Raw genomic sequence first — 16,720 nt, 5'->3', positions numbered from 1 at the left:
ACAGCACTGGACAGCTTCATTGTGGCTGCGTCACTGCGCTCACATGACAAGGAGCCGAATGTCTCAGCGTTGACGAGTCGGCGGTTCCCCACGCCCACCAGGAGGCTGTTAGCGCAGAGAAAGTCAGCGCCTAAGAGGGGAGTAGACACTTTGGCCAACACAAAACTCCAGGTAAAACGCTGGTCAGCAAAACACAAACCCACAGTGCGCTTGCCGAAGGTAGCGATAGCACTGCCATTGGCAGCCTCAAGGGAGGGTCCTCGTTTCGCTGTTTTAATGTCTATTGCCGATACAGGCAGCACGCTCACCTGGGCACCTGTGTCACACAGAAAACGGCGGCCGGAGAGGGAGTCAGTGACGTACAGCAAGCCTGCAGAATGGCCGGCACCCACAGCTGCTAATGAGTGGCGGCCTGTGCGTTTCCCGACACACTGAAGTTGCATGGTGGCAGGCACTTCTTAGCTTTGTCCCCGAATTTCATATGGTAAAAGCACAACCCCGACGGCCTCACCCGTCGGGCCACAGCAGTAGCGGAGATGGACAGTGGTTGGAACCCAAACTCATCCATGGTGGCTGTAAAACACTTCTTCCCAGCTGAGAAAAATATATCCGCTTCCTTGGCTAGCTGACGAAAGTCTGTTTTGATGGAATTAGCCATTGAAAAACGAACCTGGTCTGGTAACTGTTGCAGAAAAAGCTCTTTAAAAAGAAAACACGGCTGATGGTCGCCCAGCAGAGCTAGCATGTGGTCCATCAGTTCAGAGGGTTTTGTGTCACCGAGCCCAGGGAGAGAGAGGAGCTGGCGTGCACGTTCAGATTCAGACAGACAAAAAGTATCGATGAGGTGCGCCTTCAAGGTAACATATTTGTGCTGTGCCGGTGGGTTTTCAATAAGACTCACCACTCTCGCTGCCGTTGAATTGGTTAGAGCTGCTACCATGTAGTAGTATTTGGTATTATCCACGGTAATATCCCTGAGGGCGAATTGAGCTTCAGCTTGTGCAAACCATGCAATGGCATTTTGTTCCCAAAAAACGGGCAGCTTGAGTGAAACTGCGTTTGTTGTCATGTTCAATGATCTCCGAAAACGTTCGAGAGAATATCAGGGTCACCACAGTAGGAGTGACGGCAATAACAGGACGATGTAGTCGGTTTGCCGGTAGAAAAACAATCATGTGCTTTATTCTCACTCTCTGCATGCGTACTGACAACAACAAACTTTCATTCCTCTCTGTCCCACTTATATCCCGTCATATCACCCGCTAAGCATCCTGGGTGATTGAGTAAACACAAACATATCAACAGTGCTTTATACAAGGCTGGAACGCCGTGAATTACGAATACTCTGCTTGCTAGCGAGCGGTCACTACACAATCATGTATAATAATTAGTGCCGTCAATCGATTACAATATTTAGGCCTACGGTACTCAAGTTAATCACAATAATATTCAGATGAATCATGTGTAAAATACTAGTATTAGTTTAAAATACTATTATTTACTTAAATCCTTACTTCATTATTATTTCAGAATAAGATTAGAATCTCTTAATTTGTCAAAGTACAAAGAGTCTCAAGCTATGCAGTCACTTAACTGCCAAACCTCAGACTGCACAGATACACTAATGAAAATACTATGATGTATTATATCTTCGTCCACTGGTTAGTTTTGTGGCGCTGTTCCAACTTTCACTACAGTTCAACAAGCAGAGAAAAACAGAGTCATCTCCAAGCGCTCGAGTTTGACCATTTGTCTTGCTTATGACAGTTTCTTTCTTCAAACCGATCTGTGCCTTAACCTTTGTTAATTGAACTTTTTCAAAGTGCTGATTGTTACTTTCAATAAACATTATTATACACCGACAGTAGCAGGTTGAATTGCTTTGTCTTGCTTATGACAGTTTCTTTCTTCAAACCGATCTGTGCCTTAACCTTTGTTAATTGAACTTTTTCAAAGTGCTGATTGTTACTTTCAATAAACATTATTATACACCGACAGTAGCAGGTTGAATTGCTTGTTTAAGCTGTTGTTGTTCTACTCCCTATTCACACTGGTTTGTAACACGGGACCTTGTCTGGGGCAGATCTGTTCTGGATCTAACCACCGTAGCAGGGATGAAAGCTGGCTGGCTGTGTATCAGAACTCTGTCTGTCTTTTGGACCTTGCTCAGGACTGGCTAGCTAGCTCTCTACTCAATTCATCAATTATTGTTATTGAAGCTAGTGTCGCTGTCCCAGTCTCTGTAATATAGGGAAAAATATATTATTGGTCCACATAATGAAGCCTTCATTCACCATACTGTATAAGGGGAAAAAAAGGGGTGTCGATTTGATCACAAACAGGGTGTTCGTTCATCTGTGACAACGGACAGAACACTTGTAAAGTGGTGGTGATTAGCGTTTATACACATGTTAACATGACAAGTGGTCAGGAATGTAACCAACCACTGTCTAATCATTCTACTTCAGCAGCCTACACACAGGTTTGTCTCTTGAAACCCCTCTACATGCGTTTGACACGCATGTCAGTAGAAGTTCTGATTCATGGTAATATGAATGTATGCTAATAAGATTAATTCGTGCCAATTGTTTCATTTTCAAATTAACCGTGATCGTTAACGCCTTAACATTGACAGCCCTAATAATAATAATAGTTATATAAAATGCGTAATGTATAAATGTAACGGATTAAAGATCACCCACCTTTGCCAATCCAACTTTATGTGCTCCCTGTGATTCCATGTAACCGATGTAGCGGCTGAAGTCCTTAAACTCTTCCTTAGAGGGGTGAAAGGTCATGATCGTGGAGCCAGGAATCTGGGATGCTGTCTCTGTTGCCATCCTGGATAAGTCCCGTTGATCCTAGGTCTAGATCTGCAGATGCTGAACAATATCATGGTTTTTAACAGATACAGTGGTGTATTAATTTCACAAATATTGTGGGAATGTGCTAGAGTAGAGTACAATTCCCCATGTATGACATGACTGTGAGATCATAGCACAGAAGAGTTGAACATGTACAGATTCTACCACCTGTCACCCCCTACTGTTGAACACAAACCTCATCCTACAAACACTGGTTGGTTAACGGTTTCATGCTAAACATTATCTATTTATGTCTATCTATCTTGTTTGGCACCTAAAAGCACCCTCAAACTATACTATAAAGATTATACATAATTAAAAAACACTACTAGTGTGAAGTTATAGGACACATCGCAGTGCTAAGCTTGCCAAATAACATCAATCTTGGGCTAAAACGTTAGCTGGTTTATTCAGCTATCATTATCAACAATTAGACGAGTTAAATAAGTAGCTAACTGGACTGATCCGTTGTACAACTTGTCTCCTAATGAGGACGAGTTCTAGCAGTTACGTATCTGTGGCCAAGCTGTTGAAGTTAGCAGGCTAGCTAGCTAAAGACTGACTTTTTAAAGAGAGTAGCAGCTTCCTGACAGGTAGCTAAGTGGCTAGCTGTCAAAATTGGGATTAGCTAGTATGCTCTTAACCTACCCACTTGCCGATTGTGATTGGACAAACTCCTGATAAAAACAGCTACTGAAGTTATGATTGGTTTAATGCCAAGTCCTTTTAAAGGCATGGTCCCAGCCAGGCACGCGGGAAGGTATTTTGACTGGGGGTGCTGAGGTGCTGTCTATATACGCTACAGGCATAGGTGAAAGTGGGCCGGAACGGTCCGGTGCTGCGTTCCGGCAAGACTTTCTGTGCCGGAACGCCGTTGGGGGAAGAGATGCAGCTGCCTGTCAATCAAAATCCGATTGCTGCAGAGTGCAGAAGCAATCACGATTCACGATCCATAATTTCCAACAAGGAAACACATGGCTGACGTTATGTTTCCTTGCGTCTATTTTTTTTTTGTGATCAATTTTTTATTATTATTTCAGGGAGTAAAACAAGGGGAGTGGTAACTGTTTAATAGTTAATGTTTAACTGGACTGTTTAATAGAAATGTTACAGTATATTACATCTTGTAACCTATGAGGATGGACAATGTTTTCCTCTAAGGGGCGCCAAGAAACACGAGCAGCCGGATCAAACCATGTGGAGAGAGGACGCAGCACAAAGGACCAATAATACCATTCGAAGTTTGGTAGCCCCAATCCCCCTTCGTTTTTTAGCCTCTGGAGGCTTGCGTCTATTTTAATACCTTTGAAAAGGACATGTTAACCCGCTTAACAGTAGACCCGACGCGACGTGGTTGGGTGGGCAGCACTGGGCACTGAGACAGTCCGACCGGGATTACAGTCGCGCCGTATGGAAGCATATAGTGGACTATATTCAAATGTTAATGCAATTTGAGATGTGTACCTGATGTGCACATTCGCTGTCAATATTAAAATGATAATGCAAAGCCATTTGACATTTAATTTTCAAAGTCATGCGCTGCTTTGTAGCTGACAAAATTCAAAAGTTCATTCTAATGTGAAAATTACTATGCAATCCCAAAATAGCATATTCATTTGCCACTTTTGCCTGCGTTATTTGAGTCAATATTCAAATTGTAATGCAATAATGTGATACGCAATTGCATTTACATGTTCTAGTAAACACATCCGCTTTGTAGCTGACAAAATTCAAATTTTCATTCTAATGTGAAAATGACTATGCAATCCCAAAATAGCATATTCATTTGCCACTTTTGCCTGGGTTATTTGAGTCAATATTCAAATTGTAATGCAATAATGTGATTAGCAATTGCATTTATATGTTCTAGGAAACACATACGCTCATTAGAATTGCATTTGAATTTGAATATTGTCTGAAAGAATGCATGCAAAAGTGGAACATGCAAATGCAATCTCAAATTGCATTAACATTTGAATTTAGTCCGCTATATGCTTCCATAAGCAAGCCGTGTTGCCAGATTGAGCTACTTTTAGTCACACTGGACGGGTGGATTCGACAGCTTTTAGACTGGTTGGGCTGAAAATTGTCAATTCCATCTGGCAACCCTGGTAGCAAAATATCTGCATACGTATCTGGTAGCCTACTGGTACTTTCAAATCGCATCGTATTATTATTATTTTTATTATTAATAATTACAATTTACAATACAAATACAACAATTGGGGGTCCCTCAAAGAAAATTTGGGCGCACTGCGCGCGCACAACATCAACCTCCAAGGCTTGATTCTGACCCAGGAAAAACCCTGGTATGTACTGTATAACATGATAGCCATCTATGAGCAATGCACTGTATATAAGATGATGACCAAGGGTCTTTCTGCTGCTGACCAAGGGGTTGAGTTCACTTGATGAGGCCCAATTTTGTTTTAGACTCTGTAGGCTACTGTATTTGTTTATTAAGACTTAAGATATATTATCTAAATTTCTCTTGTTTTATCAAATGTTCCAATTATTTTCATTTCTTGTGCTGGTTTAAAATGGCAGGAAACTAGCACAAATAATTGTGTGGGAGAGAGGGGCCGCCGCTAAAACGTGCACAGTTTTGGGTCGCTCCACCACCAAAAACTCTCACTCCAAACTTTTGGTGAAACATGGCAGCCCGTCACTCACTCCCAACAGCGCTGCTATCCTGGTCCACGCTCTAGTCACCTCCCGCTTAGACTACTGCAACTCCCTTCTTTTTGGTCTCCCACACAAACTCCTCCATAAGCTCCAACTGGTCCAGAATGCTGCTGCCCGTATAATCACCAGAACCCCTGTCACCAGTCACATCACCCCCGTTCTACAACAACTCCATTGGCTTCCCATTAAACTACGCATTGACTACAAAATCCTCCTCCACACATTCAAAGCCATCCACAACCTCGCCCCCCCTTACCTGTCCGACCTCCTCCACCTCAACATTCCCACCCGGTCCCTCAGCCTCCGCCATCAACCTCACTGTCCCCCCTGCCCGTCTGTCCACCATGGGGGCAAGACTAATGTATTATGGCATATATTGTAATACGACTAACTTTTCAATGTTGATGTGGAACTGCAATTCCCAGTACTGATGTGAACTTTTCTTTTGCAGTTGATGGACAAGTTGCTAGCGTTTGTCTCAGGAGACAGAAAGGGCCTTGAGAACAACATCAGAGTGTGCTTATCAACCAACAACTGTTTTGTCAAGGTATGTATTTCCTTAAGACATATTCCATACACATGCTTCGATACGTTCTAGTTTTATGACATTACCTGGTCTACAATGGACAGAAAGTGAGAGAGTTCAACAGAAAGATTAACACGCGCTTTTTTATTCCAGGTTCCAGTAAGTCCACACATGCCAAACGCCAAGAAACACTTTTGGCGTGTCGACGGTGTCAAATAACGGCGAAGATGGTGCGACGCCACTTCAAGGACGTCCTGGACCAATTCCCCGAGTTGTCCTCCAAAGCCCACACTCACTAGCCCACACAACTGTAATGTGTACTCCCCCGTGCCTACATATCCTTATGATTCTCACCATTTTCGATTGTAAAGACACATCTTGTCCATCTCTCCTTGTGCACTTGAAGCTTTTTTGAGGTTTTCAATCAAGTTAACATATAAACAAAACATCCGTCACTACTGTGTTCATTTTCCGTAATAGAAAAACATTGTAACTAAATTGAGGATGCACTTTTACGCAGCAAACCAGTCTGTGGCGTGGTCAGAGACGGTGTTCATCACAGATAGCTGTTACCTTATCCCCCATGGGTCCTTATGGCTTAAGTTTTCATATTAATTTGAACTCTTTCAAATCAAACTAAATTCCCATTCTAAGCTTGTGAGGGCTACTTTAACATTTTGTCAAAGCCTGTAACATTTGTTTGGACTGTGGATTGTCCAGGGTTAGGCAATACTTGACCACATTCCAAAGTTATAGTCCTGTGAATCACTAATACATATTTAGTATATGTAAATACCACAGGTGGCCTCCCTTGCTTTGGGACAATGGACGTGATCAAATAGGTGATAATGATTGGAATTATTTTCATTAGACCTAATAAACTTCAGAAAAGATTGCTTTGGGAAAAGTAACCAAATGTAATGATCCCATGAAAACAATTGGAATGTGAGTATGTTCCTTGTTTTGATCATCATTAATCACATAATCTTAAGTTAATTCCTAATTCAGATATGAAGACATTTTATACAATATATCAGCCATTTCTTTACAGATACATGTTCATTATCTGTTTTGTTTGCTGCTAGGTCTATGATAAATGTGCACAGGCTGGTGGCAAGTGCAAGTTGTAGCCTACTTTATTAGTTTAGACATGAATAGTGTTTACACTTCTGTCCTTGTTTAATTTGTCAAATTCCATGATTATGTTATCATTGCTATAGGCTTCTGTGGTAGAAAGAGTTTTTAGTAAATTCACCAAACAGCAGTCCAGTTTAAATGATAGAAATAAGCTATACTGGAGGGCATGTTCCTCCACTCAAGACGTTTAACACCCCGACGTTTAACACCTTCTCCCGTATGAAAAGGTCATTGTTAACCTGGAATGCACACCGTGTGTTGTCCCTTTGTTCTAGATGGACATACAGTATATCCAGAGGTCTGGGACTCCATCATTCCAGGTCCACAGCTCCACTGAGTCAGGTTCGGATTACTACTGCCCTGTGTGTTACTTGGTATTAGAACTCTACAACGACCGAGGTTCAACATGTCTGAGAACATGGGAACTTACCTGCTGCCCCTCCAGGCTCCAACCAACAGCGCCCCGCGGAAGAAGTATACCCGTTACATGAAGTGTACTATAGGCCTACATACCTGGGATTGATCGCATGTGTCATTCGGGATTCTCCAGACAAGATGCTCACATTTAGTCAGGTGTGTAAAAAAGAGCTTTCACCCCAAAGACTTCCTTTCAGAATGTCCTCATCTGGATGTGTGAGTGGCTGGATGGGGGTGGGGGTGGGGGTGGGGGAGGGGGTGGGGGAGGGGGTGGGGGTGGGGTGGCGGTGGGGGTGGGGGTGGGGGTGGGGGTGGGTCAGAGGTGTCAAAAGTTTTCACATTCATTACTCAAGTAGAAGTATAGATACTATGGTTTAAAAACACTTCTGTAGAAGTTGAAGTATCAACTCAAGCTTTTTACTCAAGTAAAAGTATAAAAGTGCACTTTATATTGCACTATCCAATACACTGTTGTCTGTGTTGTCCTGTTTTTTGACAGGTGAAAAAAGTATAAACGCACTTACTGTAATGTCGAAGCAAATTCCTATATGTGTATGCATAATGGCAATAAACGTTATCTGAATCTGAATCTGAATGTGAATCTGAAAAGTACTGGTTTCAAAACTACTTAAAGTATAAAAGTAAAAGTAATGTAAGGGGAAAAAAATGCCATTAAGGACAAAAGCTTAGGCCACGCCACAGGGGCCTATAGTGCACTGCCCCACCTCCCCCCAAAAAACATTTTTCTAAAGGCCATAATGACTATTATGTTATTATTAAAATGTTAATGTTGAACAATTTGGGATGCACTTGTTTCAGACGCATTTATGCCCATTGAAAATGAACACATTTTAGTACAATGCAAATACATTAAAGAACCATATATGTGTACTACTGAGCATTAACATGTGAACACGGAAGATATGATGACTAGTTGCCTAAGTATTGTAATGGTGCAAAAAGTCAAACGTCAAAAGTCAAAAGTCAATAGCCTTTATTGGAACTGTGAGGGCAAAACCATACAAACCATAACAAAGTAGTGATTCAATATTTCCTGAAAAAACACACACATACACACAATCTACATCAGCATCAGAGTTACCAATAAGCTTTGTTCAGCCGCAAAAGCAGCAGGTTCTCAAAGTTCTTTGAGCCAATGCATACTCTTTTGGTGCTTTTCCATCAGCGGCCCGGGTTAGTGCAGTTCGGATCGGTTCGGATCGGTTCGGGTCACTTTTGATCTGTTCTGGTTTTCCATTATACACAAACCGACCCGGACTAGTAGGAGGAGTAGACGATAGTAGGCGGAGTTACGCGTCACACGCAGCCTGGCAAAAAGCTTCCGGGTGTACACAGCAACAACAGTGATTTTTTGGGAGAGAAAGAGAAAGAGAGAGAGGAAGCTATGTACACATAATAAAGTCATGTTTTTTGAACCCTTAAAACCACTGCCTTCACTTGTCTGCTTTATGAACTGTAGTATCATCATCGGGAAACGCTGACAAGACGCGAATCTACCGGCATTTGACTCATGAGTGAACGGCGAAAATGGCTGGACAGCACAGCAGCAGCGGCCGGGTGAACTCCCGGTTCATCGAGTTTACGGTTAAAAGCATAACTTCTCGGGGTGTCAGCGCGGTGGTTAAGGGCTCAAAATGACCGTAGACAGATGGTGAAGTTAGCAAAGGAGTATTGTGTTTGTACCACCTCCACAGCCGGTGTTATTCACAGACAAACACGGTGCCGTTTGCGGGTTAATAACTTCGGTTTACCGGGGGTTAGGATAACAATTCAAACGTGTCCGGAAAGAGGAAAAACCGGGGAATCCAAAAGTTTTTGAATGGAGTCGATCCTCCACTCCTATCACCATGGACACAGCGCGGAGCGAATTCCCTGTTAAAACCGGCATTTGACTCATGAGTGAACGGCGAAAATGGCTGGACAGCACAGCAGCAGCGGCCAGGTGAACTCCCGGTTCATCGAGTTTACGGTTAAAAGCATAACTTCTCGGGGTGTCAGCGCGGTGGTTAAGGGCTCAAAATGACCGTAGACAGATGGTGAAGTTAGCAAAGGAGTATTGTGTTTGTACCACCTCCTCATTATGGGATGGGACATGGGATGACGATTTCCATTGACCAATCAACGGTGTGCAGCGTCACACGTCACACGCAGCCTGGCAAAAAGACCCGGATATGAAATTGTAGACCCTGGGGTCGATGTGGAGCTAAAGAAGCGAGCCGACCTGGGACCGAACCGACCTGGGACGACTAATGGAAAAGGGGAAAAGAAGCAGACCGAAGCGGGCTGACCCGGGTCAGCACCGGGTCAGCACCGTAGTGGAAAAGCCCCATTTTTGGCCTGAAGATCAGCCCTGCGACACTAAACAGTCTTTCACAGGCTGCTGATGTTACGGCTGGGCCTTTACACACGCCCTCCCCCGCCCCCACAGCTCGAGCACCCGCCCCCACAGCTCGAGCACAGCGTGCTCTCCGCCGCAGCTGAGGCTTGTCCCCCTAATTAGATCTTCAGCCAAACCTGCACACCTGTCTCCACTCCCAATCAACCCTCTGTCTACATCTACTCTGGACTTCCCTTCACTCATCGTCAGTTCTTCCCTAAGAATGACCTGGCAAGTATCCTATGTTACTAGTCGTGAAACTTGGCTCTCGTACCTATTTTTGTGACTTCTCTATTTTCTATGTACTGGCCTACCGTGGAGACTTACCTTGTTTTTCCGTTCCTCCACAGCCCACGCCAACCACTACCGCCAGCCCGCCAGGTTGAAACCCCCGGACTAGTTAATAAATATGAGTGTATTATGCAAGGTAATAGCATACACACCTGTTACGGCTGGGCCTTCACACACGCCCTCCCCCGCCCCCACAGCTCGGACCATAAGAACCTGACCTACATCAAGTCGGCCAGGCGGTTGAACTCCCGTCAGGCACGCTGGGCCCTGTTCCTCGGGCGGTTCAACTTCCTCCTCACGTTCCGTCCGGGCTCCCTGAACGCCAAGGCGGACTCCCTTTCTCGACTCCATGCCGCAGAGGAGGAACCCACCCCTCCTGACACCATCGTTCCATCCTCCCGGGTCGTTGGGGTGGTCACCCTGGAGATCGAGGCGGTGGTCAGAGCTGCACAGCGCACCCAGCCAGATCCCCGACCGGGGACCCCCGGCCGTCTCTTCGTCCCGGACGCCGTCAGGACCAAGGTGATGCAGTGGGGCCACGCCAGCCGCTTCGCCTGCCACCCTGGGGCCCTACGCACACTGTCCTTCCTGCGCCGGCGGTTCTGGTGGTCCACCATGGCCGCGAACGTCAGGGAGTTTGTCTCGGCCTGCCCTACCTGCGCTCGCAGCAAGGCATCCCACCCGCCGCCTTCAGGACTGCTGCAGCCTCTACCCGTGCCCGGTCGACCGTGGTCCCACCTCGCCATGGACTTCGTGACCGGCCTTCCCCCGTCTCTAGGCAACACGGTCATCCTTAACATTGTGGACCGCTTCTCCAAGTCTGTGCGGTTGGTAGCTCTGGCAAAGCTACCGACCTCGGCGGAGACGGCGGAGCTACTCACCACCCACGTCTTCCGCCTTTACGGGCTTCCCCAGGATGTGGTTTCCGACCGTGGCCCCCAGTTCACGTCCAAGGTGTGGCAGGCCTTCTGTTCGGGGATTGGGGCCACGACCAGCCTCTCCTCCGGCTACCATCCCCAGACCAATGGGCAGGCGGAGAGAGCCAACCAGAGCCTGGAGTCGGCACTCCGCTGCATGTCCTCCCTCCATCCATCCTCCTGGAGCAAGGACCTACCCTGGGTGGAGTACTCTCTAAACGCCATGGTAAGTGAAGCCACCGGCCGGTCCCCCTTCGAGTGCTCCTTGGGGAACCAGCCACCCCTGCTTTCTACCCAGGAGAGCGAAGCGTCGGTACCATCGGTCCAGGCACACCTCCTTCGCTGTCGTCGGGTCTGGACCTCCGTACGCTCTGCCTTGCTTCGGGCCACCGCCCGAACCACCTGAAGCGCCAACCGTCGTCGCACTCTAGCTCCTGTGTACCAGGTGGGCCAGAGGGTCTGGCTCTCCACGGCGGATCTCCCCCTCAATGTCCCCTCCCGGAAGTTGGCGTCGAGATACATCGGCCCCTACGCCATCGACCGGGTCATTAACCCCGCTGCCATCCGGCTGGTCCTCCCTCACTCCCTCCGTCGGATCCACCCGGTGTTCCACGTCTCCCGGGTAAAGCCCCATGTCGCCAGCGACCTGATGCCGCCAGCCCCTGCACCGCCCCCTCCTCAGTTGGTGGATGGCCACCCCCAGTGGGCGGTAAGGAAACTCCTTAGGGTTCGTCGCTGTGGCCGGGGTTTCCAGTACCTGGTGGACTGGGAAGGATATGGCCCAGAGGAACGGAGCTGGATTCCCCGGTCCCAGATCATGTCCCCAGTCCTCCTCAGGGACTTCTATCGGGCCCACCCGGATGCTCCGGGCCGGTCGCCAGGAGGCTCCCCCTCGGAGGGGGGTCCTGTTACGGCTGGGCCTTCACACACGCCCTCCCCCGCCCCCACAGCTCGAGCACCCGCCCCCACAGCTCGAGCACAGCGTGCTCGCCGCCGCAGCTGAGGCTTGTCCCCACTAATTAGGTCTTCAGCCAAACCTGCACACCTGTCTCCACTCCCAATCAACCCTCTGTCTACATCTACCCTGGACTTCTACTCACTCATCGTCAGTTCTTCCCTAAGAATGGCCTGGCAAGTATTATTGGTTACCAGTCGTGTACTTAGCCCTCAAGACTATATTTGTGATTATCGTATTAGCCTACTGTAGAGACTTACCCTGTTTCTCTGTTCCTCTACTGCTCACGCCAGCCACTACCCCAGCCCGCCAGGCTGAAACCCCCGGACTAATCTTCCCTGTTTTTCCACCCCCCCTTCACTGTAAATAAATACCCTACGGGGCTTCACCGTATTCTGCCTCCATTGTCGTGTCCTTGAGCCCCCTCGCCCCCGTGTCATAACACACACCAGCATAAATGCTGCAACAAATGGACATTTAATTGAGTCTTGAAAGACATGGATACATTTCACACTAGCATTAGGGACATATTGGCGGGAGCAGCAAAGCATTTGATGAGTGTTGGCAGAAGCAATGGCGGTTGCTGTGGTGGAGGATAGCGCCAAAATGCCATGAAATGGAGAGAATAACATCAAGGGATTTGTGGTGAACGTGAGATTCGTTCACTAGATGCTTGTATTCGAAATCTACAGCGCATTGCAGATGTGTTGACTCCAGACACACTTGAGGAAGCTGCTCCCGCGTTTTCTGACGACAACAGACATATCTGAAACGTCTGACACTTGAATGGCAAAATACATTTGAATCTTACTAGTCAAAATATAATTACAGATATCTCAAATGTGAGTTTCGATTAGTCAAAATATAATTAAAGATATCTTGAATTTGAGTTTTGACTAGGCAAAATGATGTTGCAGATATCAGTAATGAATATCCATTGTAGCTAATAAATGTTAAAACGGCTTGCCATAATGGGTGCGTTCGTACATTTGCTCTGAGAGCAAACACACTGGGTTCAACGTCATAGAGCAACCAAGTAATTTGATTGGACAAGAGGCATTCCATGAGTGTTGATATCAGATTTCCAGAGCAGGTTTACGAACACGCCCTATGACGGCTGGGGAAGGCTCATTAAGAGCAGCGCTACCTGATTGGCCGGTGAAACGTTTCCGCTCTGACGTTTCCGTGCGCTGCTCCTCTCAAAGCACGTGATTCCTTAGTTCGTTCACCCGTTGCCGTGACAACTCTTGGCTAGTCAGCTAAATTAGCTAGCATTAGGGCTTAACCAGTTATAACCGATCTTTGCCCATTAGATCAATATACTATACATAGGAAATTGGTATTCGGGACAGAGGAACAGTGAGTGGTGATAGACTCATCTCTCTGATTCTCTTTTTACTTTGATAGGAGCTCACAGGATTACAGTCCCAGGGCACATGCTGAGACTAATCAGTACAGTCACCTTATCATAATGGTAAATGCACTGATTTATATAGCGCCTTATTCCAAAGCGCTAGAAACAAGACAAAAGACACAGGTGTTATTGTCCTCCTCTGCAGAGCATCATCAAGCAAGGTGTTTAATTACATTCAGGGAAAAGGCTGCAGTGATCATTATCATCAGTGGTCATTATAAACATCAGTACAGACACTGTATGCTCAACATTACACAATGACCATCATTACGTGTGTGACCGGTATAGCACTAGGACCCAGCACCAGTGGTGACTGGAAGGAGATATAGGGGGGTGGGTACCTCAGACTCATCCTCTGCACCTGTTGTTTGGAAGCCACATGGTCACTGCTTCAAGCATTGTTTCCAGATTATTGCGACCTAGTCGTGGTTGGTGAGGAAGGATTCTCTGCACCCATTTGTTTGGAAGCCACATGGTCACTCAGGCAAACTTTTATTGATGCTTCAGGCATAGAAGCCTCAGAGTATCAAGGAGGTCCACGCTACCTTGTCCTATCCATTGTTTTTTTCTTACCCTTGTGCCATTATGTTTTTAGTCTTGCAGTGGTTTTAGAGCAGTTTGATATTGAACTATCCCTGACCTGTTGGAGTGTAGAGCGGACGTGTTCCCTTATCTACTTTTCCCAGTTTGCTGTGCTTTTATACTAAAGGTTGCTTGTGTGCCGTGATACTTAGAGCCCTCAATTTATGGTTGTCTTTTGAACTCACTGTGTGCCGTGTATTGCCCACTAAGAATTCCTAGCCTACACTATTTGCTGTGTTTGCATGCACCTTTTAAGCAACGGTTCACGTCTGTCTGCCTTTAAGGATAGAGTCCACCCACAGGTCCCCCCCCCCCCCTTCCCCTTTTTAGTAGCCCTGTTTTTATAGGCCTTCACCATTTGAGAGTGATTATTGTGCCTTGGTTTATTGTTATAATCTTGTAATAAACGAATTGTATTTTGGGTACACCAGCCTCTGGTTCAGTTAATTCCGGACCCGTCCTAGTGGGGAACTTAGCCTTAACGAACTTGAGGGTCCCTCACCCCTACAGTGTGAGGGTGGCGTTGTCAAACAGTTATTACTGTGTTACGACTAGGTATCTAAAATTTCTGTATGCCACACGTACAAAAGAAGAGATTTGGTGAGGCTGCATTCTCATTTTATGCACCAAAATTGTGGAATGCACTGCCAGTTTACATTAGGGATGCAACCTCAGCAAATATGTTCAAGTCAAATCTTTTTAATATAAATTACTAAATAATTAAATTATGATTAGCCCATATAATGATTGGAGCACTTTGAGCTGCAACGTTTGCAGGAAAAGCGCTATACAAATAAAAAGTTATTATTATTATTATTATTATTATTATTATTACATAACATTATAATTAATCAAAAAGATTCATTTTTGGCTTGGAATCTGTGCAGGCTCTGAGAATTTAGAATTTTTAGAATTGTGTGAGACAGCACAAGGAAACCAAGAGAGGGTGGTAATATCAAGAAAGGTGGGATGGGCTTGGAGCAGGTAAAGGTGGAATTAAAAAGGAAATCTAAAGAACTCTACCAATTAGAATGAATTATAACATAGCATGTAAAACAGGAAAAATACTAAATATGTAACAGTAAAAAAAATCTATATATTCTAAATAATTATATTAATAATAACTACTTAATTATATATTATTATATACTTAACGATATATTAATAATATAAATTAAATATATAAATAAACAATAATTATAGTACAGGAAGATGGAATATATTTGTAATAACTGGCGCCTCAGTGGTGTGGACCCAGACAGTTCTGGTTCTGGTTAGAAGCTGGTGTTCTTAATCCGCCACCTTCAGGTCTCTGGCCACCAAGTAGGCTGTCACAGGGTGCATGGAGGCCCGGTGGGCCAGGAAGGCCCTCAGCGCCTTCTCACGATACTTCTCAAAGTTATACACCTCTCTGCCACACAGGAGGACAAAGACAGAATCAAAAGGGTTAAACATATGTATTTACAACAAAATGTAGTGAGTAGTTTGATGTTTTAACTATGTTTAATTAGTTTTTAGTGTGTTATGGTTGTAACTTATTTGTAATGTAAGTGTGTCTGCATCTGTGATTTGTTTTGTGACGTATGTGTGTCATCGTTTGTGAACTGTGTGTATTTGACTGTCTTGGTCTCTCTTGAAAAACAGTTAAAGAGTCAACGAGACTAACCTGGATAAATAAAGGTTAAATTACAAAATCAAAATAAATGTTTCAGCTCAAGATAACATGGCAATGAATCTTCACTCTGGTCGTCGTTTCCAGATACGGTTGCCGGCGGTTACCTGAATAGTGGCCGTATGAACTTCATCCTGCCCATTTCTGTCACCATCTTCAGCGCCATGGAAACCGCATCCTCCCACTTGGACCTCACACACAGCCGCAGCCACCTGGGGGGAGGGAGGGGAGGGGGGGGGGCAGGGGAGTGGGGGAGGGAGGGAGGGGAGTGGGGGAGGGAGGGAGGGAGGGGAGTGGGGGAGGGAGGGAAGGGAGGGGGATGGGGGAGGGAGGGAGGGAGAGGAGGGGGGCCAACCGATAATGAGACACACAGAAGCCTTTTCTAAATTTTTTGTAACACGACTCCTAGGAGAATACGTAAGGGGGAGGAGCCTAGATCTTCTCCTCCAATGGGGTTTCAGAAGGATGTGGAGCGGGGGAGAGGAGGCGAGGAAGCGTATCATCAATCCAGAAAAGGAGGAGTCCAGGCGTCACTCACCTGAAGCGTATCTCTGAGTTGTTGATGGCGTTGAAGTTGTACACTTCCTGCATCCAAATCACATGGGTCAGGGGGAGGGGCTCCTGTAGGGGGAGGAGTCACACAGGGAAGATGGCGCCCAGGTGGGGATACATTACTGACCAAATACCACGTGGTTAGAAATTAGCGCTACTGAATGTTGTCGTTGCTAAGTTCGTGTTGCTAAGATTGCGTCTTTCTCTCGTTTCCCAAGCAATGCCAGGAGGCTAGGAAGGCTAGGAGAGAGACAAAAAATAAATATTTTGAAGACAACAACTTTCAACAATCAAACGACCGCACAACATT

General features: G+C 45.7%; 2 protein-coding genes across 2 annotated transcripts in view; both read right to left on the bottom strand.

Moving 5' to 3' along the window:
* LOC308163983 (lysine-specific demethylase 4A-like) overlaps positions 1–2,798 on the bottom strand; it is a gene marked incomplete at both ends in the record, with an annotated part of 63,590 nt that extends 60,792 nt beyond the window's left edge. The window contains one exon of the mRNA XM_080538151.1: positions 2,703–2,798. Within this exon, the coding sequence (XP_080394277.1) occupies positions 2,703–2,798 (96 nt within the window). The remainder of the gene's footprint in view (positions 1–2,702) is intronic.
* A 12,628-nt stretch (positions 2,799–15,426) lies between these two features.
* The window catches only part of LOC308163407 (leukotriene A-4 hydrolase-like), a gene marked incomplete at its 5' end in the record, with an annotated part of 11,338 nt that continues 10,044 nt past the window's right edge, over positions 15,427–16,720 (bottom strand). Inside the window, 3 exons of the mRNA XM_080537593.1 lie at positions 15,427–15,597; positions 15,966–16,070; positions 16,397–16,479. Coding sequence (XP_080393719.1) covers positions 15,477–15,597; positions 15,966–16,070; positions 16,397–16,479 — 309 coding nt within the window. The 3' untranslated portion in view covers positions 15,427–15,476. The remainder of the gene's footprint in view (positions 15,598–15,965; positions 16,071–16,396; positions 16,480–16,720) is intronic.

This window comes from Nansenia antarctica (assembly GCF_963989245.1).
Source record: "Nansenia antarctica genome assembly, chromosome: 8".
Lineage (NCBI taxonomy): Eukaryota > Metazoa > Chordata > Actinopteri > Argentiniformes > Microstomatidae > Nansenia > Nansenia antarctica.
This window is presented reverse-complemented; position numbering and strand designations above follow the sequence as displayed.